The 22,994-nt window shown below is 52.7% G+C and overlaps 3 protein-coding genes across 3 annotated transcripts; all 3 read left to right on the plus strand.

Moving 5' to 3' along the window:
- Positions 1-1,332: 1,332 nt before the first annotated feature.
- On the plus strand, positions 1,333-2,976 carry JN550_001576 (uncharacterized protein; the record flags this gene model as incomplete). Its single annotated transcript, XM_049312775.1, has 1 exon — positions 1,333-2,976. The coding sequence occupies one exon, from the start codon at positions 1,333-1,335 to the stop codon at positions 2,974-2,976; it is 1,644 nt and encodes a 547-aa protein (XP_049176427.1).
- Positions 2,977-4,856: 1,880 nt separating this feature from the next.
- JN550_001577 (uncharacterized protein) lies at positions 4,857-6,722 on the plus strand (the record flags this gene model as incomplete). Its single annotated transcript, XM_049312776.1, has 5 exons — positions 4,857-5,217; positions 5,293-5,870; positions 5,924-6,081; positions 6,136-6,378; positions 6,434-6,722. The coding sequence occupies 5 exons, from the start codon at positions 4,857-4,859 to the stop codon at positions 6,720-6,722; spliced, it is 1,629 nt and encodes a 542-aa protein (XP_049176428.1).
- Positions 6,723-15,958: 9,236 nt separating this feature from the next.
- Positions 15,959-17,316, plus strand: JN550_001578 (uncharacterized protein; the record flags this gene model as incomplete). The annotated part of the gene is made up of 3 exons (XM_049312777.1): positions 15,959-16,058; positions 16,189-17,141; positions 17,191-17,316. 3 exons carry the CDS (start codon positions 15,959-15,961, stop codon positions 17,314-17,316), a joined length of 1,179 nt encoding a protein of 392 aa, XP_049176429.1.
- Positions 17,317-22,994: the final 5,678 nt, after the last annotated feature.

Raw genomic sequence — 22,994 nt, forward strand, 5'->3', positions numbered from 1 at the left:
TGTATCTCCAGATGGTAATCCCTCGGAAACGAGCTTAGCGCGAGGGGTCGTAGTATAGAGTTGGACCCATCCGTTCCCCTGAAGGGGCAAACATCAGCGAGCTCTGGTATCTGAGCGGCAAAGCAGCAAGATGTGTAGATCCAGCCAAGCTCTTGGAGCCGGGCTCTGAACGTCATGCAAATCATGTTAGCAATACTGATGTCCGATCTGGAGTTTGGCTGTCGCCTGCCACCACAGCCACACAAATCGAACCTCCAGTAGGTTACGCTCAGACTCTGGTTCCGCCTAGATGGGCGTACCCAGTTTCTAGAAAATAAGCCCCTGTTAGAAGCTCAGGCGTGTAACACGTTTCCCCGCAAATTTAGCTGAGGCTCCTGAGCCGCATCGCTAGTATGAACTCTAAGAACTCAAGCAGGGTATAAGGGGGCTGGGCACATTACGTACTATCCGCCTGGCCTTCTGTAGGGAACCGCCTGAGGTTGAGCAATTCTACTTCGAATTCAAGTTACCATATGCTATGGAGATCGATCTATATCTTTGCAATTTCAAGCGGGCATGCAAATAATTATGTGACTCTAGTCAGCCTTGAAGAGCCAGCCAAAATCGAGCCAGAGTTGAGGGCTGGTGGTGATCCACTTGTATGTCATGTAAGGAAAGGGCATTCCCCTCTCCAGTACATATGTGATCCCAACCTTGATAGCCAGGCAACTATAACCGTATGGTTGGGTTGGATACATTTGCCAGGCAGTGGAGTTTGTCGTTCATGCAATGGACATCCGGGTAATAATGGCTCAACTCAGAAGTTGGGTCAGCAAACCTACAACATGGTGGAGGAGGGCACAATGTCATCCGTCTGAATTCAATACTCTCACTGAACTCGAGAGTTTGATGACACGGAGGCTCGCGCCTTTGTTGGTGCTTCTAGAGCTCAATAGACGCGACCTTTAGGGGGCCACCCTGTCAGCCTTAATGCAATCATACAGTGTCTGCCATGGTAGTTGCCCGAACTCAACCATAGCGAAGCGTGTGCAGTGTGCATGTGGAGAGCCTTCAAGGTGGCAAAGGAAAAGCTTCACAGGGTTTCGAGTGCATGTTGCAAGGTATACATGACGAGTCTTGGGTTTAGAAGCTACCAGTAGCATGCGTTGAGGTTGCAATATTGGTCTCCGGTGGCCGGCCGTTGAATCTCCTTCCTTTGAGTTCAATGAGCGTATTGGCTTTGATGTATAAGAGCAGTGATTCTCCCTCAGGATCTTCTTTCTTCTCTTTTATCATCAACTCAGAATTTCAGTCTCTTACTGGTAACTGACAAGAACTCACTTTGATCTGAAAATGTTCAACAACGCTGCTCCAGCCTCCACCCCATCGGGGAACATTGACGCCTACGCCCTCTTCGAGGCTCTGACGGGAAAGAAGATTGACAAGGACGCAATCTCCGAGTCCTCGTCCTCAAGAACTGCATCCGAGGAATATGACGACCTCCGTGACTTCAAGAACGACTCAACCCTCATCCGGGAGCCTCAGCCAGATCGCCCACCCAAGGACTCTGAGATGATGATCGGTGCCATCAACCCTTATGCCATGGTGGAAGCTATGCTCGGCCACAAGCTTGACCGCCGCTCCATGAATGTGGCACGTATCCTTTCAGATGTTCTGCAGACCGACTACGATGAGCTGTTTGACATGAGACACAAGTCTGTGCTCTACGCTGGTCTGCAGTTGAACGAGAAGGAACGCCGGGCCGAGCAGCTTCACGAGAAGGAGATGAAGATCCTTGATGAGCGTGACCTCATGACTCCCGATCTCTCCAGGATTGAGAAGCTGGGCGACCTTGAGCAGATTGGACTCAAGCAGCTTGAGCACACCCGAGTCAAGATGGCACGCATGCAGAATGGCAAGCTTCGCGTTGTGTTGGATGCTCACTCGATTGGACGAACTGTCACCAACCGAGAGCTCACCCGATCAATGAATGAGCTGGCCACTCCCTTCCGCCACAACGACCACGAGAAGGGCCGCTGGTCTCCCCCTAACAGCACATGGCGCAACATCGACGAGATTGTCTTCCAGCACTACAACCAGAGACTGATCATGGACCTGAACCGCGTCCGCCTGGGCAACCACAACTTCAACCACATCAGCATGGAGAACGAGTGCAACCACGCCAACCGGTTTGACGATCCCGTCCAGGGTGCAACCAGCAACTCCTGGTTGATTGCCGCCATCTTCTCCGTCTTCTGGGCCAACCCGTCGGTCATCCAGCGTGCGTCGCGCGTCATGCCCAACCACGAGATGATGCACGGAAACGACCAGGAGGGAGGCAACCGCCGCCGGCGCCACTTCATCCGCTTCCACGACAAGGGCGGCCGCAACAACTCCAAGACCGAGACCGTCGAGGTCGACTACGAGGTGCCCATCAACAACTCCAGCAACGACCCCATCTACTGCCGCGCCTCGGGCGAGAACGACATCTGGCCGGCGCTGTACGAGAAGGCCTTTGCCAAGTGGATCACCAGGTCCAACTCGGAGCGCCCCGACATCACGCAGACGGCCCACGGTGACCCCATCAAGGCCATGGCGCAGATCAACGGCCGGGAGCCGCACTACTACTTCACCGAGAAGCACGAGGCGGCTGCCCTCGTCGGCATCGTGCGTCGCTGCTCGGTCAACGAGAAGACCATCAACCCCATGGCCGCCTTCACCCACGCCTCGGGCCGCATGTACCGCGGGTCCAACCTGGTCGCCAACCACGCCTACTCGGTGCTGGGCTGGACCAACCACGGCGACCGCCAGTACATCATCATCCGCAACCCGTGGGGTGTCACGGAGCCCATGGGCCTGACCAGCTACCCGGGTCTCCTCGACCGCGTCGAGCCCGAGTTCTGGCGCCCGGCCTGCATGGTCGACCACGAGGGTCTGTTGGCCGTCGAGGCTCACGCTTTCCGCGAGTACTTTGCCTGCATCGGTGTTGCCAAATGAGGCAATGGCAGCAGGCTGGCGATGGATTCCGGGGCCGGCACTGGGGCCCCGGCGGCGCCCACTCTGAACGAGTCGACGAAGTTGATGATTGATGTCCACCTCACTCCCTTGTAACTTTCCTCTGTCTACGCGCAAATCCAGTCAGACGACAACGCAGGGAACGGGCAATTGATTTGGCCAGGATTGGCGCGAATCTCCTTGTATATAGTTGTTCACTCTCTCATAATGACACTTTTGTGCTTGATAAATGAGCTCGACGCCTTGATTAGCTCTGTTGTGATAATATGGAGTAAAAAGTCAGGTTACAGTGTATACCAAAACCCCCACACTTGGTCTTGGGCGACTTCTCCCCTACAACTGCGTCAGTTGTCTGGATAGTCGGATAGGTTGGACTGAGTCCGCCTCCGTAACTCGTCGTGCACTCGCAGGCACCGCCACGCCGGCCCCGGCTCTGTGTCTACTCACGCCGCAGCGTCCTCTATTCGGCCTGCAGGCTTTCTGCTTTGTGAGTCAGTCGTATAGCGTCTTCCTATAGTTGCGTCTTGGCCTCTGGCTGCCGAGTATGTCCAGTTAGCTCGGCAAATACCGGAAAGAGCCGGCAGCTGGCAGTGGCCCAAGAATTAGGTGGGTCCCCAGGGCTGGTAGCCTGCTAGGGGCCCTCATCCGACCTCGGCAAGGTTTTAGGCTCTGTTCGGTATCTCGGCGCCCGGCGTCATCGGTTTTGCAGGTGCTTTGGCTCGGTGCCTTTTTCTGTGTCATGGCAATCAATCATGTCAACAACAGTATGGGCTTCCGTGCTTTCGTTATCGCGACGAGACTGGCAGCACCAACGGTGTATGTAATTAGTGACAGAATCGCACCGAGCTCGGACGGGGCCCTGGTGCAATTGATCCAATTAGGGAACAGGAAGAAGGGCCAATTGGTTGATGACTGCTCAGCAAAGGGCTGTTCCGTCCGTTGCGTCATGGCCGCCGGCCGCCAGTGTCCCCCAAATATGTGAGGCGGCTTCCGTCCAAGCGGCCGGCCCCCGCCCAAGCTCTCACGCCTGGCCGCTGGCCGCTGGCCGCTGGCCGCTGGCCGCTGGGCAAACCACTATGGAGAAATGCAGATAAAGGAATTGAGGACCGGCTTGGGCTGGCCCGCCTGGGGAATGCTGCATCCATGATCTGCCTTCTCCAGTCCGACAACGACGTAATAAGTAGGCCAGGGTCGCCGCGCGAGGGGGAACATTGGAGCTGGGAAGCACATGCTTTAGCTTGCGGCACTGGACAGCTCGAGGCTAACTTCGGTATCCGATTCTCTGATCTGCTTTGGCTGGCTCGAGCTCCCCCACACTTTCACAAGCTCCAGACCTCCGTCGCATCGCCGGCTAGAAGGGAGCCACTCGTAACACCCCTCCGCCCGAGAAGCCCAGGGCGCCGAGCTTATTGTCCAGTACGTAGTCGCCCTTGGGCCAGTCACAGGGGGCGCAGGCCGCATGCTTGTCTGTCTCTCTTGCACGCATCTGGTCAACTGCCCCGGCAATAGCACCTCGACGTCTGCCAGCCAACCCCCAGGCTCCTCGAGTTAGACGAGAGTGATTGCCGAAGTTGGAGATCTGGAGTTCCGTCCCATCTTCGTCATCACCACAACCCAGCCGAGCCAGTTGCCATCCAGATCCGACTCACGCCGTTGGCGAGTTTCACTCTTCTCATAAGAAACTTTCTTCCCCTCATATCATCAACTTGCTCCTCTGCCTCTGTCCGCTTCTGGCCCCTTTCATACTCCCATTGATACCCCCATTGGCCTATCCTCGGCTATAAGACGCCCTATCCGACTTATACGCAAGCCCACCAACACCGAAAGCAGACTTGTACCCAACAACCCCGACTACAGCCACCATGGTCAGCGCCGATACCATCCTCCAGGGCGTCAACGTCCTCGGCGCTGTCGGTCCGGAACATAAGAAGATCTTGACCCCCGACGCCCTCGCCTTCCTGACCCTCCTGCACCGGTCCTTCAATGCCACACGGAAGCAGCTCTTGGAGCGACGCAAGATCCGCCAGGCCGAGCTGGACAAGGGCGTCCTGCCAGACTTTTTGCCCGAGACCAAGCACATCCGCGACAATGCGACGTGGAAGGGCGCGCCCCCGGCCCCGGGTCTCGTAGACCGCAGAGTGGAGATTACCGGCCCCACGGACCGGAAGATGGTCGTCAACGCCCTGAACTCGGATGTTTGGACTTACATGGCTGATTTTGAAGGTATGTAATACGAATCCTCACTGCTTCCACTCAAGTGTGGGGGCCGTCCTATGTATATAAATTAACACCTCTCAGATTCGAGCGCCCCGACGTGGGATAACATGATTAATGGCCAGGTTAACATGTACGATGCCGTGCGGCGTCAGCTGCAATTCAAGCAAGGCCCGAAGGAATACAAGATTAGAACGGACCGTACCCTGCCTACCCTCATTGTCCGTCCCCGTGGATGGCACCTGGAGGAGAAGCATGTCACCGTGGACGGCGAGCCCATCTCAGGATCACTCTTTGATTTTGGCCTGTACTTCTATCACAATGCATTCGAGGCCGTGAAGCGAGGATTCGGTCCTTACTTCTACCTTCCAAAGATGGAGTCGCATCTCGAGGCCCGTCTGTGGAACGACGTTTTCAACCTGGCTCAAGACTACATCGGCATGAGCCGCGGTACCATCCGTGGAACCGTGCTCATTGAGACCATCCTGGCCGCGTTTGAGATGGATGAAATCATCTACGAGCTCAGGGATCACAGTTCCGGCCTGAATTGCGGCCGTTGGGATTACATCTTCAGTGTAATCAAGAAGTTCCGCCAGAACAGCAACTTCGTCTTGCCAGATCGTAGCTCCGTTACCATGACGGTTCCTTTCATGGATGCATATGTAAGGCCACTTTCATAAGACAGGAACAGGAACCATTGCCTAACAGCGCACAGGTTAAACTGTTGATTCAAACATGTCACAAGCGTGGTGTTCACGCCATGGGTGGTATGGCAGCACAGATTCCTATCAAGGATGACAAGGCTGCGAACGACAAGGCGATGGAAGGTGTCCGAGCCGACAAGTTGCGCGAAGTTCGTGCTGGTCACGACGGGTAGGTTTCTGGATCATCCACTATCTTTGCATAAGTGAACTAACACAAGATCAGTACCTGGGTCGCCCACCCGGCCTTGGCCGCTATTGCCTCTGAGATCTTCAACAAGCACATGCCAACTCCCAACCAGTTGTTCATCCGTCGCGAGGATGTCTCCATTGGCCAAAACGACCTGCTGAACATGAACGTCCCTGGCAAGATCACCGAGGAGGGTATCCGCAAGAACCTCAACATCGGTCTGGGCTACATGGAGGCCTGGATCCGCGGTGTTGGATGTGTTCCCATCAACTACCTCATGTAGGCACTCCACTTCACGTCTTATATGTCCCATTTACTGATCTCTGTTGTACAGGGAGGACGCGGCTACCGCTGAAGTGTCTCGCTCGCAGCTGTGGCAATGGGTGAGGCACGGCGTTACAACTGCCGAGGGCAAGAAGGTCGACAAGGCCTACGCCCTCAAGCTGTTGAAGGAGCAGGCCGCCGAGCTCGCCAAGGGAGCACCCCAGGGCAACAAGTTCGGCCTCGCAGCACAATACTTCAGTGGCCAGGTTACGGGTGAGGACTACGCGGATTTCTTGACCTCGTTGTTGTATAACGAGATCACCGCTGTGGGTAGCGCCAGCCCTGCTAGCAAGTTGTAAGGGACTGGGACGCTGAGAAATATGTGTGGATCCGGATGTATTTTATGAGATGCTCTCTATGCCTTGACTCGAGGTTTCGTGGGTGGAATGATACTTGAATACACAAAAAAAAAATGAAGTAAACTTGATTGAGTCACCACAAGCCGTGCAGCTCCAAACATAATCGAGATCCACAACCTCCATACCATTGCTGCCTCGACAAGGATCATGAGTGCACTCGCCAGATACTGTAGAGGTCTCGATTCACGCCAGAACACAGAGTTGGGTGACGGCGGCGCACTTTTGTACCACCGAGCATGCCAATCACTGTTTAGCCGACCCAGACAACTGGGCCGCAAGGCCTATACAGGTGTCACAGTCTGCGGATATAGTGTAGCATCACACGGAGCATAGTCTGAGCAGTTTCAATCGTCGACAACTTGGATTGAGGTCGTATTCCACAGTCGTGAAACAAGACCGTAACAGGAATGACTTCCATTGAGCCGAAGATGCTATATGTTTGTGGTCGTGTTTCATGCTCCTAGAGAGGCACATATTGTTGCCTGGCGAGTCTGCGGTTCACTGAACTGTTCATGTTCTTAGCCACTCCTTTTTCCTCCTTGCCAACCATGGTGTGGATTCTTCTTCCTGGACAACCAGCAGCTGTTGGCAAACATAGAAGAGCTAGCCCCCTGGGTCTTCTCTTCATCACATGGTAGAGAGCAAGACTCATGGCAGTAAGCACGAGCCGCGTCTGAGTCGCTAGCTGGACAATTCTTCAGCCATTGTTCACTTACTACGGTGCTTCTACTAATGGAGAGAGACAAGAGCAACTCTAGCAGTTTAATACCAAGAACAGTGGTTGCACTCCCTCTTACCTTCAGGCTTATGACAAGGTAAAGCTGACAAGCCAGCTGCTCAAAAGCTAATGCTGCATATATAGCTTGGGAAAGGACCTCAAGGCCACATAAGAATTGTAGAATAAGGAATTAAGCAGGAAAGATTTGGCAACGTTCTCGCGCTCGATACACGTGTTCCAATGGGAACACGTACGGTGTCTGTATATGTGCCTTTGGTCCCATGTATATATAGATCAATACATGCATGGGTGCAGATGGGTTGGAGGACTGCTAATGCCAGGTGTTTTATGCCTGGGGCTGCAAACAATTCATTTTCAATTGATGTATGCACTTGTTCGGGGTGTAGCTGATTCCGCGCGGAACACATAGCCAGTGGTCTTCAAACACATGTTGGTAGCAGTTCCTCAGTTCGACGACGAGTCGCGGACTGTTTCTGATGCGAACTACAGAGGACTATACTACTATGGTCTAAGTGTACTTAGGAGTGTATAAAGCCCATGAGATTAAGCGAACGCCTGAAGTAGACTGGTCATTAAATGTATCCTTGGTCGAAGTGACGCAGGCTTTGTGGGTACGATTTGGATATTCATACAGAAGAAAAGCAGCTCTCCTCCTTACTGTAGTCATATTGCCCATGAGTCCGGCGAGTTGTTAGTATGAACGTGAATGGCGGCTGTTTCTCTTTGTAGTTCCTTGTTCCCCATCCGAGAGAGGCATAGAGCTCTGTCTTGTATCGTCTAGTTCCACATGGTATATCAAGCTCTCCTCAAAATGCCATTCATTGCTGGCTGACACTGAATGTAGTCGAGTATGACACTATATAGTGTGTCGAGTATGTTGACGTTGACGCTTGCAGGACGAACCAAGAATGGATGTCTTTCCTTGTATCTTGGTAGGTCTGGAGAGAGTTGAATCTGTACCTGCTATTGGGACCAGATCTTCTGCTTAACCCCATGATCAAAAACTCAAACACGTACGTAGCCTGAACAACGGAGATGGCGTTTGGCCCGTCCTACTTCTTCATGCAAACCTTTGTGGCAGGCTGCTCCAGGCGCCACGCAGTGTATCATACCTAAATGCGTCCATCCATAGCGCCCATAGCATATCCTGCAGAGGACAAAGGCGTGTCAACAACAGTAAATTTCACGTCACTCAACATCCTTGAGTTGGCAGACGACTTGACTTGGTCGTCAAGCAAGCACGACCAGGGCCTTGGCCATTATCTTCGAGGCATTGTAGCAGGTCACTTTCATTTGAGATTATTCAAGCACTTCCAGAAGACATTTATAAAAGGCGACATTTATAAAAGGCAGCATTCATAGTTTGCTATGGCAAGTCATGCCTGTCGCTCCCGTACCGATGCTGCATGCCTGTTGTCTTTCGTACCGAGTACAGCCATCCCCTGTCTCGCATAAAGAGTCGCATTTCAGGTAAGGGCAAATATACCAGGGGTTCGGATGAAAAGGATAACATGAAATTTGGCACCAGGAACAGAAGATCATATCAAACGAAGGGCGCAATATGGAGGATCACGAACCGTAATTACGGGCTGCAAGGACGAACGCGATCGGCACAGGGATTCGGGGCTTTACTCTGCACACGAGAATGGTGTTGATCGTCGCTGCAACACACGCAGAGATCGTCAGTTGATCCACACACGAGCGGGATAGGTGGACCTTTCTTCTCAGCCGCCCACGGACTACAAGCTGGAACCTGCCTTGCCTATCTATGATCGCACGGAAGAAGTTGCACAATGAATTGACCATGAGCGAGAATCTGAGCTGTGGATGTAGGTGAATGTCAGGTCATAGAGATGGTCTCCAGGTATGGGTACTGGAGACATTTCATGCAGGGTTGGGGATGGGATTTCCCGCCTTGACAAGCAATCAGATCAGCGACAGTCGCGAACCAAGCTATGCGTTGCTTGAAGAGACCGTGCAGGACTGTGTGCCAGGCCAGTGAATGAGGCTCTTCCAGGATGGCGCCTTTTGGTTCACCTCGCGTGACGCCAAGTGCAGGCATTGGCTGTTGACAGGACAAGTGGAGTCGCCCAGCGCGTGTTCGCGGTGCTCGGATGGCTCTACCGAAGCCGTGGCTATCCCTTCAGTTGGGAATCCAACGATTCGCCTTGGCTGGGGGGCCACATCGTGTCTCGGTCTGCAAGCCAGCCGCCCAATGAACGGGAACACAAGGGTTCCAAAGCCACGGCCGCGTGTTCAGCCTCCATTTCCCAACGAATGCATACTGGTACCGCGCAGAGGTAGATGTGCCAGCGAATGACGCGCCGTTTCCAGGCCATCACGTTGGTGAAAGGATCCTCGTCAGCAGCCGACCACGTGAAGCCATGACATCAGCTTGCACAGGCCAAGCTCGGGGGTTGCTGAGGTGGGTGAGGACGTCCCGCAGGCTGAAGGAAGGACGGAGCAAAGACGAGCATGAGTGCTTCTTCGTGATGCTGAACCATGTCCCGATTGGGCCAAGGCTGAATCCAGATGATCAGCTGAAAATACCGGAAAGGGAGAACGACAGGGCCAATCCCGAAGACTTGCAGACGGAATGTGCCCGCAATTTCGGATACTCAAGCGATCACGCTTCTCGGAGAGACATCGTCAGGCTCGAGATCAATTGCTTACAGCTGCGCTGTCGGCGCGAGATGTATGCACAATGCGAATCCCATCGCTCCTTCGAGAGAAAAGGTGTCCTCGCTGTCGGCTGTGCCTCCAAGGATCGGAGAGTAATCAATAGTTGCCCTACTGACGCTCATTCCGGAGACTAGCAACCTGGTGCTGGGGTCCGGGGTCCGTACCGCGTACCTAGAAGGAGCCTGACCCATGCCAGAGTCCAGACCAGCAGCACAGAGTGCGGTGTGCGGTGGACGCGGGCGCGGGATTGCCTTGGCTAGCCAGGTCCGTCTGTAACTCAGGCTGGCGGAGCGGGATACCGGTCACCTGTCAAGCGCGGAGAAGCTGGACTTGATCCAGTTCAGGCAAACAGCGCGTGTGCTAAACTTCACAAATGCATATGTACGGGACTGCACATCAGACATTTTCTGGTTTGGTGGTATTTCTGCTCAGACCCGTTCTGCTGAGATGCTGACAGCTCAGGGGGGCCCCCATGCTGGCGACAGCGAGCCCTGACATCAGATCCGTCAGGAGCTGCAACGTGGGCCACACCACCCCGCGAGCCCTCGGCCGTAGGCAGGGTAGGGCCCTGTCAGTTCAGGTTTTTGCGGTGAAAACATTATACTATGTATGGTACAGCACGCAGCCCACACCCTTCCACCTGTTCGTGGTTCAATATGCAGGCAAGGCCGGGTGTCCTATGCAACCAACTTGTGAATTGAATGCATCGTTGAATCTGACTCGATCTGCCTCGATCTGTCTCGTGGCAGGCGGTCTCAAGGCCCACCAACCATCTGAGCAGACAATAGAATGTAGATATGATGCCCACCGGGTTGATAGCTGTTGGATCGGCTGAGTGGACGCTATAGGTACCCGGCAACAAATTGCTTCGTGACCAGAGCTGGGTTGCCTTGCATCCAATAGTAGTAGAGAGCGCGGGTTGATTCGCGAACGAGCCAAGGGCAGCTCGACCAATGACTCGCCATCCCCGACGCTGTTCATTGTTAGTTCGGTCACGGCGTGGCACGGCACGCAGAGCGTGTTACAGTCACATAGGCAGTCAGTAACCTCTACGCAGCTTCGACTCGACATGGATATCTCACTGAGGATTCACGAATTACCACGTGGCCGGGCGTGTAGCTATGGTCGCATGCCGATTCCGCTTCAACAGGATGGAGGGAGTAAGATACGAGCAATATTGGTGATGAAGCAGCCAGGAGAGGCGACCCGCCATCATCCATCTATACGAGGAATGCCTACCCGCCGAACCGCGCAGGTGGTCGTGCTGCACGTTGCGGCTTGCATTGAATAGCCCAGGTTGTTGCAGGCGGTGCTGACATGGTGCCTGCCATCGAGGGCAGGAAGCGGATCCTGCCAACTCCCCGGAGACCCTTGAGATCCTAACGCCAGCAGGCCAAGTCTTTTGCGAAATAGACTTGGATCTCGCGAGAACCGAGAACCCCTACCCGTGGCCACATGTCGCTTCAACGTGGCTCTTTAACCTTCTTTGCGCCACGCAGAGATCTGGTCTGGAGAACAGAGATCGTGAAGCGTGGGTGCCGGTTCTAGACGCCTCTATCGCCGTCCTGGTGGCCCACCTGCCAATGTACGAATTAGAACCGCAGCTCCAGGACTCCAATTGCCTGTTATGGCCATGACGCCGGCCTGGCCCGTTGCCAGTCCCTCGGAGCCGAATTGCCAAAGGCCACATGACCAGAGTTCAATAGCATGTTCATCAAATTTGTCGCAATCAATTAATCAACCAAACAGCAAATAGGTCAGGCCGCTGGGCCTTCGCGGTTGGTCCATGGGCACAAACAGATCGAGCCGTGTCCGGTCAATGCCGGTACAGGAAGGCCCCCTGTAAGGCGCCCCAGCTGGGTTGGGGCAGACATTCAATGGGTGGTGCTGAAGCCTGGTAATCAGGAGCTGTCGGGTTACACAGAGCATGCGGTCAGTTACCAGTTAATGCAGCGGCGGAAGTTTATCACACATCATTGATGCCTCTCGAAATGAACGGGACTGGCCCGCCGTTGCAACGATACTAAAGATAGACATATTGAATGTGTACAAACGTGGTTCGACAACCTCTACGTCGTCACTGTGACGGAGTATACAGGAATAGCTATTGCAGATTGCGCTGTGAATGCAACTCGAGCGGCTCGAAATAATGAAGGCACGGGAGGCCTTCTTCCTGGGTCGCGCAAGCAGGCCCGCAGGCCATCATCTAGATCTAGGTAGACGCGGCGCGCAATCCACTTCTTGTGTCTTCTCCCCACCGGTCCACTTGGTGGGCTCGAAACCGGTTGACTGTCTTGTCTGTTGCAGCTTTCAGCCGTTGCGAATTCCGCTGCGAGGCAAATCTACGCTACTCGTCAAAAATTCCCAGAACGAGGCAAGCCTCCATCATGGTCATTTCCAGCACACCGGCACCCCAGTGTCATTCCGGGCGGGACCCGCGGGGGATGCTTGGTGATCTGCAATCATTGCATCTTGATCAATGTGTACGGAGCGTTAGATACCATACTACCGACATAGGTTTCGAGAAAAGCAAGCTCAGCAACTTAGTGTTACCTCATTTGACTCAACTGCAGAGATGTCAGTGGTGCGAGCTGATACACCAGCCTTGTTCGCACTTTGAATCTTTCCTTTGGCCCCTAACTAGTGGCCCGGAAGTCCCCCTGTCCATCTGGGAAGACATGAGACAGAGTTTGGCTCGACAGATCTGCTAGTTTTAGCTGAATGTTGAGATACCTCAGAAATCATTCCGATGTCTCATAGTCTGGACCCCCCACAACACCGATTGCCGCTACTGGAATATGCTCATATTGATCGAAGAATTGCTAGTTTGAGCAGCGAAAGAGAAAGAGACAGACAGGATGCGAGTCACCCAACCGTACATACATGGATGCTTCCGAGAAAGAGGGGCAGGCTACCCTGGTCGCCATATCAGCCTCCTAGCACATCCGCCTTGCAGCATCGCATCGCTAGCGCACTGCTGGAAGTGCTGAAAGTGGTCAAGTCCAAAACCAGTAGCAGTCCCGGGACCAGTACCCTACTCGCCGAGGCACGGTCTAGACCTCTGGCCTTCACAGCAACATGACGAGTTTTCACAGAGTTGAGAGTCGTACGATATGATTGCTTCATTACATTGTATAGAAGCGAGAACTCGGGCGCTCGTTGTTGACGAGAGGCAATGAAACATGGAGAGGCTTGGGTCAGTCCTTGTTAGGGTTGTATGCTCAGCATGAGTAAGAGAAGGAAAAGGGAACAAAGCTTACAGTGGTTATTCTTCTCGAATTAGAAGGTCGCGCGGCGAGCTGCCACTGACTCTAGTAATACCAATACGCGCTGAAACACAAAACGCATTAGGGGTGACAACAAGTATACGTGCATAATATTCAATATCCTCGCTTGCAATTTTGAGTATGGGAATCTTCTCATCAGGTTGGTCCCAGGGTTCAGACGCAATCCCATGGCACGAGATGATTGATGCAGTGATTGCCAAGTACGTAGTGTATGGCCATTCGCTATCGCTGCCGCACATGGCAGCGGGTCGCAAGACGCAAGCTACTAGACGAGCTGAAATGTCGATGCTGGAGCCGAGGGGACTAGCACGTATCGGACTGCCATCTGCGATCGTGTGTGCCAAGACAATAATGTTGCGAGTCGACCTGAGGTGCTAGCGGAACACATAACACGTATGGTGATTGTGCTGCTGGACCCTTCACGTACGCCGGTTAACTTACAGCGAATGTACAGACGGTATCGATTTCGCTCTCTCCGCCTAGTTAGGTGTACTCGTACGAGTAGTGATTAGGCGTCGATACGCATCGCGCTGGCCTAGCTTGGCCATGATTCGACCATCTGTGGACCACTCTGAACTTAACCACCTCCGTAGTCTATTCCATGGGTCGCGCCCGTGCAGCGGTACCCCCCTTGCCCATGTCAAATTGGAGCAGGGGGGCTGAACGCACCCTGGCAAGCCTGGGTGTAATAATCAACAACCCCCCGAACAGCTCGGGCACAAGAGAAGTGCACACGAGGCAAGGCCCAAGGATTTCAGCGAGGCAAACGTGGCCGGTTGCGCCGGGTATCTGGAAGCAGGCTGTCGAAACCCAAGAGCGATGCCAATACCTTGGACCATTTTTCTAGAAGGCCGACTGACCAGCTTTGCTATCGATGAGCAATCTGGTCGCTTCTGTTTATGATGCTTTTCTTCATCGATGACAAGCCTGGGATCCCTTGCATCCACATGTGGTCAGCGTGCCAATAGAGAGGGAACGGTGCAGGAGAAGGTCGTTAAGGCCATCCCGGAATCTTGGGTGCATGGGGGACTTGGAGGGTCGCCAAGCTCCAGGGTTCTAGCCTTCTTCTTACATATCCGAATTCCCTCTGACATCCCCCATTCTTCATTTGATAGATCCTCTTCTAGCCTGCCCGACGGACTGACATTGATCCTTGAGTGCATTGCGGAGAGAGCCCACACCCACTCGACGCTTTCCAGAGGAAGAGACAGCCAGGCCCTTCCTTTTCACACCGGCTTACAACTCCGCTCCTTTCACTTGAACATGATCCGACACTGCCTTTCACTAGATCTCGTCTAAGATTTGTTTGTATGTGTTCATCTCCGAATAGCTGCCAACTAGCGATATTCCCAAGAGCAAATGCGCGTGGAATTTGAAGCGCGTGGCTATTGGTCGTCCGAACTCATACCTTCACTCCTGGCACTCGTCAGCCTGCTTTTGACTTTTCTCCGTAGTCCCAGCATCTGTCTGAGGACTTCTTCACTCGCCCCCCAAAGTCTTGGACAGGGGAATGGTCTGAAACCCGGCGCAGTTTGTATAGACGACTTCGACCGAGTCGAAAAGGGGACCAGGTGACTACGGGCCAGATAGAGTTCCTTCGGTACTGGCTACCTATCCGGCCTGAATTACTCTCTCAGGTCTCCTCCCAGGTCTCGAACGCCATTCCGGCAGCCCTTCAGCCCACCGAAGCTAGACTAGGGCACTACCTGGTCTAGCTCGTCCCAGCTCGTCCCAAGGTCAAGAGATCCCGTCAGAAAAGCAAGCTAGGCAGTCCCAGCATAGCACAAGCCAGCCGAAAAGCAAAGTCACCCTATGCGCAGAGAGCCGGGGGCACACTCGCCCAATAGAGCCTCCCACATATATTCTCGACAGGCGCCTCCCGGCGCCATTCTGGTGATCGTCGTCCCCACTCCCCAATACCTGCCTTAAGACTGTCGAGCCCACCGAAGGATAACCTTCATCACGGTCCCTTAAGTCCACCATTCTCTAGTACGGTCCTGGGCCTCACTCAGCCATCGCCAGCAGTGGTTGCGGTAACGGCCAGCCCGATCTGCAAGCCATACCTCCACGGAACCAAAGAAAGAGGACGACGCCTCTGGTGTAGGAGCCACTGTTCTGGGACGATAATAACCACGACTATCACTCTTAGTATTGTTGCCAACAGGGTCTACCACACACCTACCAGCACTTATAACATTCAACCACAAGGCAGCCGCCGCCATACGCGAGACACGCTTCAGCGACAGCCATTGTATAAGGAACACAAGCACTCGCTCGTTAACGATCAACTCCAAAACGATAGGGTTCCTCGTAGACTATCTACGCCGTCTTGTTCGATATATCTTTCGAACTATTTACACGCATAGCTTCCTGGTTGGATTAACTACGCAGGGATCTCCTTTCCCTCGACTTCTGTCTCTCTCAAGCACAGGCTGCACCTGCCTTGGGGCTCACCTCCTACGATAAGTATGGAAACGACGAGTTTCGCATCGCGCAGACCAGCAGCTGGAGGCCTTCCACATTTCCAACTTCCTCCGCCAAATCCCATGGTGGATAGTCAAGTCCCAAGTATGATACCACCCCTTCTCCCATCTGCGCCGCCAAATCTTCCCCACGCGGTTGTGCGCTGCAAGAGCATCTACAGAGTCCAACTACTCAGAGGTATCTTCATGAATAGACTACTAACGAAGTATGACAGGGACGGACGGCCTGAGTCCTCTGTCTTCGGGTGTGAACAGTGGGAGCTCACAGAGTTCGCAAGCAGGCGGAATTGCACCATATAATCCGACTGGCAGCTGGCCATTACCAGGTGGCTCGTCTTATACGTATAGTTCTTTGAACCAAGGGCAGACCGGTCTTATGCAGCCAAATTACAACCGACAGCTGTACTCGCCGACCGGCGCTGCGTATCATGCAAGGAGCTCGAATTCGCCAGCGACAGGCGAATCCTTGGCCGCCCCCCCTTATGACTCTGTGTCTCCGCCATTTCCTCTCCCTACATCAGGGGGCGGGCCGGCCCATCACTCTATGCTCTCTCACCAGACTTCGCATCACCCGCCGCCTCTGCAGAACTCGATTCTGAGCTCCCAGGGAGCTGTCTCGCAGCCTCCCACACCATCGAGCGCAGCACCTGCTGATAGTTATGGTCGACACCCGCCTACGCCTGGCTATTACACGACGCCTTCATCAACGCCACAGCAATCGTCTTTCCCCGCCTTCTCTGCGTCAACTTTACCGTCCCCAACCCATCATTCCCCCACCACGACTGGGCCAATGTCGAGAGGGATTCCTTCTCTGAGTGGGCAGCATTCTCCCATGCAGCCGCCGCATTATCAGAGCCGCTCGTATGGATATCCCCTCCCGCCGGCAATGGGAGGTGCCGTACTCTCGAACATGACGAATCCTGGTGGACAGATGACCATAGTAGGCGGACTGAACCACATGTCGCATGGTTATCCAGGGCATATTGGACACATGTACCCCCACGGTCAAGCACCTCCTCAACAGGATCGTCCGTTCAAATGCGACGTTTGCCCCCAGAGTTTCAACCGAAACCACGATCTAAAGCGACACAAGAGGATCCACCTTGCAGTCAAGCCATTCCCTTGCAACCACTGCGATAAGAGCTTCTCACGAAAGGATGCCTTGAAGGTGAGTTATTCCAATACTGGTTCGCGACTGTATGCTAACCCGAGAAAAGCGACACCGACTGGTGAAAGGTTGCGGTAACGGCAAAACCTCACCGACTGACGATTCCTCTCCACAGGACGATGTGAAGCAAGATCCTGATCTCAGCTCGAATGATGATATCAAGGAAGAGATGTGAACAGTACCATCTGAATTCTTCAGGGCACGGATACCGATAACAACCATGTCGGCATGGACTTCAAATAGATCTGGAGGCGCGAGCCGTGAAACAAAGGGATATAAATCCGGGCCGCTTTTTACTACATTCAGTTTACACGTCACGGTTTAAGGCTGAGGAAAAACAGCAAAAACAGCACCATCGGAATGGGTGGGATTCGGAATATCGAAACAAAAGGGAGTTTTGGTGTTTTTGGGACCCGGCACAAGGCGAGTTACTGGGACCTCGGGGTTCACGGCCGCTATAGCATTTCTCCGGCACTCACGATGGCGTTCACTTGCAGAGGATCTACGAACGGCAGTTCTTGCGTCATCCACCGCTCTTGGTATTTTCTTTGGTGTCATTGGAGGCGATAGAATTGGCGAGCGTCATCTTTCGGAATTGTACTTGTACGAAGCAAGACTATCAGGGCCGGGGGATTGCATTGGTTTATGATGAGCTTGAAGTTAGGACAACTATGGTAATAGGAATTCGGCGATCGCCGTCTACCTAATATATTGGCAAACAAGATCAAACCATTGGGGGTTGGTATGATGCTCGGCGAACGCGAGCATCACAAACAAGGAGTAAACACTGAATAGGAAGACGGGTGGACGATGGCCATTGGCGTTCTAGGAGAGTCAGGCGTGTAAGATGACGAGGGTTTGTTGCTGGTCCTTTCTGGTATAAGCTCCGTTGGCTGGGGTTCAAACGGCAAGATGCTCTTTAATTTCTCAGCTTGTAGATACCCATACATTGGTCCAGATAATACCAGTCAAAGGCGCGAAAACAATGCAGTATTTCTTGTCTGCGTGTTATCCGCCATCACATTTGAGAGCAGTTATTGCCATGATGCCGACGGCCAACATTCTGGTGCTGTAGTCGAATGACTCGGGAAATCCCAATCAGGTTCATTCAGCGAACACCATGCAATGACACCTAACCACATAGGCACCAATGCCGAGGCTAGAAATAGCCGGGCTACAGGATGTCCAGACGAGACTTTGCTTCAAGCACAATACTTCAGGCTTAAATCATGCCTCATGTGGTGGGGATCAAGATGCTATGTAGACATGCCCAGGTGACTGAATCGATTGACGCAAGCCAAATGCCCTCAGGAACGCTGTCCATGGTCATTCTAAACTCTATCTTAGGGCGTGAACACTGTCGGCGACAGCGGTCAAACATGCTAGGAGCCTTGACGGCTTAGCTGGAGTAGTTCGCGCTCTCCACTGAATTTACTTCATGGTCTGTGTTGCAACCAGGATAATCTTTGGACAGTCATGGGGGAATCAGCCAGGTATCCTCAGGGGCAACTTGGCCAGAACTTCGTCGACGCTGGGCCATGAGGCCTAGCCTCCCACCTCGCAGACAAGCTTGACCAAGTAGACTCCCGGCGGTCGGACGGACCCGAGGGCCTACTAGGAAAATGCCGTCTCGAATTGCCTTCCGATCTAGTAGCTCTTCCTGCTACCTTTCAGCTCATTGATGTTAGCTCACTTGGATCGGGAGACAGGTCTGATCAACCCCATCACTAGTGCAAGATGCAACCCGTCAGCGTATGCGGCCTACGTTTCAAATCATGTCGATGCTATGAGCGACTCGTCTTTTCTCCTTACCGCTCGCCCTCGCTAGGTCGGCCCTCCTATTCGCTACGCGGAGTTCGCACACCCCTCTGGCGGACCTACCTCATGTATTGACATCCTTGCTAGGAACCCCCGTGGTATTGGGCACATGAGACGCATCGTCCACTTGAAATCCAGGACTGACATCCCACACGCTTCTGCGTGTTCCGTTCAGCCCATCCGAAAGAGGTAGCATTCCGGTCTGACCGGGAGTGTTTTCCCAGAAGCTGGGTGGCAATGTGATTTGTTCCTCGGCCATGCGTTCCAGCTGGTAGGAACCAGCCCTCGAGGCTTGTTGGCTTATGTCTAGCGGCCACCACATCTGGGGGTGGGATGGTGGGCTTGGTTGATGGAGAGAGGACCCTGATCCTCACCCACGCGATGCTTCTGCGCACTATCCCAGTGGAGACGAATTAATTCACAATTCGACGCCACAACATGAGGCTGAATACCGATAGCTTGGGCGGCTGGGGCGCCCCTGATATTCACCTTCCTTGATTACCCAGCCGAGGCATTCAAGCAAGCTCAGAAACATGACAAAGCGCCGTCCTCATCACCTTACTACAGCAGCCTGCAAGATACGTCAATCAACCTTCGGAACAGTGTTCGAATCTCAGGACAATGTCTGCCCGCCATTTCCCAAGCTGTCAGCTAAATCTCTCATTTGCTGACAAGCGCCCAACCATATGCTTGTGAAACCCCAGATGAAGGATCAAAAGCAATTCCAAGCCATCTGTGATTGCCCCAGCATTAGCTTACTGTCTTACAGTAGGGCTGATCTACAGGAATCTGTTGACCCAGCGCTGAGACATACGTCGAGCCAAAGCCTGGCAGAAAATATTGTCCGGAAATTCGCGTATACGAGCCTCGTTGAATCAATCCCATTTGATTTGTTCAGATGAGGATGGCCCTATTGAATCTTACGTGGGCCTAAGACGACATGTGAATAATTGAGTCATCTGCGCTTCCTGCGGATGCTTATTTTCTCATTGGGGGATCATGTTCACCAATACGAGGAGAATGCGAGTCTCACAGGAATCAGCCTGAGGACATCCCAGTCATCTCCCATCGTAAGCCGATTGCGAAAACGGAGGTAACTTGCTGAGGAGCTTACTCTCAGGCCAGCCAATACGGCCATGGCCGGCAAGTGCGGCCGGGTATCTGTTCTGTACCAGCTCAATCTTCCCGTTTATTTCTGAAACGGTATTTTTGCGCCGCCGATCATTATCAACTGTTCAGCATCCTTCGTTACACATTCTCAAAGATGGCCTGACGCGCCCTTGTTCTACTCGCAACATTGATGCTGACGAGGCAGATCCGCTAACTAAACCCCCAAAGGTCTCTTCAAGTATACGCAGATGCATAACCAATCAATGGACCGACACTTTCAATCAGCAACAGCATACCATCAATGTTGGTTGCTTCTTCGATCTAAAACAGATACTGCAGATATGATCAATCACTGAACCGGAAGACGGTCTCGATTCAACATGTATTCTGACCAGGGTGAAAGCAATACAGCTCAGACACCAGGATAGAGTCAGGACTAGGCTGGCTTCATGTCAATTCTTCCATATACTGGTTGCACGGCGCAGACGGGAAATTTTATAAGTGGTCCAAACATGCCTCTGTCCAACAACACAGGGCCAAGATTTTCCATGTCGTTAAATTAGGCTCGGTTGGTCCGTTCTCGCGCACCAGTGCCATCCCGGCTTTCGGGACCTATCGGTGCACATGGTAGTGTTGCACTGGACGCGCCAGGACACCCGGTCTAGCAATTGGGCAGTGCACTCCTCCACCATCCCTTCGGCGGCAAGGGGGCGGTGGTACTGAAGTCGGACCTGGTTCCCTGAACATGAGTTGCGGGGGGGGCATGGATATTTTCCCGGTTCGTGGGCACAGCGGGCAGCTGCAGACAAGAGAACATCGTGTACATCGACTGCGGCAGCGGTTAAATCCAACCGTGCCATTGTCTGCCCTCCCGATGGTAGCGTGTGGTCTGTGTGTGGAGATCGGTGCACAGCCAGCTGTGATACTGCAAGGGACTTCCAGCCGATCTTTGCTCCATTCGGCCTTGTGGGGGGATGGCAGAGGTAGTATCACGGCAACATGCACACAACAAATTGCAGTAAATGCCCATGAACAATGGCATATGGTGGGTGATACCAGGGCATCGACTTGGGCAGCAACTTTCGACTAGGCGCAGTGCACTGCACCCTCATCCCTGGTCAGCAAATAGTAAGGCTGCTTACGCACGCTCGTCCACAGGACGATAACACACCATACAGGGGCTATATTGTAGGCCGTACTTGTCGTTGGAGTCTCTGCTTAGCAATGCTCTGATATTGCGGAAACTGACTGATAAGAGCAATCTCTTGTGTATGTAATCGCAGCATAGTCTGAGATACGTGATAATTTCGGCCATGCATGGAAGTTGTATTATAGAATCGATCAGTAGCAGATATAGCGAAACAAGAGTTCATTGGCTTTACTTGATATCGCGCTGCGCTCTACACATATCGCGTATCCTGTTGGAGTCATCTAGGTCTTATTATCTTATGAGAGGCTATCACAGTCTATCAAGTCCATGGCAGTACCGTCAGAGTCTGTTGGTTCGACCTTCCAAGGCCAAGATCCCACGGTATGATCGAGTGGTTCATAGCTTGACTGATGTCATTTAGTTCTCTAGAGAGTCAGATTCTATTAGTCTCCGAAATTATTGATGAGTCGAAGCAGTTCTAACGGAAATAAAAGATATAAGAGGTATCCTGTTCATGGGTAAACCACCCTACGCTGCTGTACTCTTGAAGAGGAGGATAAAACAAAATAGAGGAAGCCACTGCATATATCGTAGTACTTCCATGCTTCAAGAGCGACCTCATCGAGCTCGTGCAACAATAATACGACCGTCTCATACACTGCAGGCCTGTCGGCTCCACGGACACTGCCACGCCAGTACTCATTTGTGGTGCGGATGATGTTGTTGAAACACCGAAATAATCTTCCTACATTGGGAGCAAGTCCCGTGTGTGGTTTCAGCACCGAGGAGTGATAGGGTATCTGGAAAGACAGGTCAGGACGTCCGTATGCTTAAAATGTTCTTCGAGGCAAGCTTAATCCTCTGATGAACCCTATCACTCCGTAGTCGGTTGTCCGCCTTCTTATTTGAATGCGCTCTCTCAGCTCGCTTTACTAATGGATGTATATATCTCCATCAGATAACAATTTTCGGTTGTTCTACGATATTCCGTTGTGTGAATAAAGCAAGCCACGCTGGTGTCCAGAAATATCTCGACCACGACTGAGAGGTGTTTGGTACCTTGCTTCAAAATGGTCACTTTGAGAAAGGAGGTGCCAGAAGTTCTCAGAACTGGTTTTCTACTAGGGCTACATCACTCTGGAGCTGTACCTTATGTGTAAGGGTTATGTCATCACCGAAACTCGAGTATCAGCACAGCTATTTATTGGACTATGACATACGAAGGCTATATGGTTAGCCAAACAGCCTTTCATGACCTAGTGAGCTGACACATCTGACCGTAGAACACACATACTAACGACATAGTATCACTAAATGTTTCGTTCATGCCTTGCAATCGTTTTGGAGACAACTAACCGATATACCCTCGACTGTGATACAGGTTATGTCTGGGCACTGCTTTGCTCAACTCAATAGAAACGAACATGATCTCGTACACTTGCGCAGATAGTTCTTGTCAGCCGTTTTTCCCTACTTGAACTTCTGCCAGTGTAAAACAGACCTCCAAGATTTGCTGCCTAACCTTATCATGACATTAGGGTAAACACACGGCATAGCGAAGCACGATTGCCCCTTTGCCTAACCTTCACATGTTATGAAGGTGGGGTGTCGGTGTGTATTCGGGGCGGAGAGTGAAATGAAGAGAAGTCGTAAGTTAATTTACATGTATATACATGGCGGCCTAAGAATAGACTCAGTTTTGTAACGTCAAGTTGAACCGTAAGATTCAATATCTTCAAGGGCATAGGCAGTTATAATTGGGCTGACGCATGATC

The sequence above is a fragment of the Neoarthrinium moseri genome (genome assembly GCF_022829205.1).
Source record: "Neoarthrinium moseri strain CBS 164.80 chromosome Unknown scaffold3_Wmoseri_CBS_16480, whole genome shotgun sequence".
NCBI classification, from domain to species: Eukaryota; Fungi; Ascomycota; class Sordariomycetes; order Amphisphaeriales; family Apiosporaceae; genus Neoarthrinium; species Neoarthrinium moseri.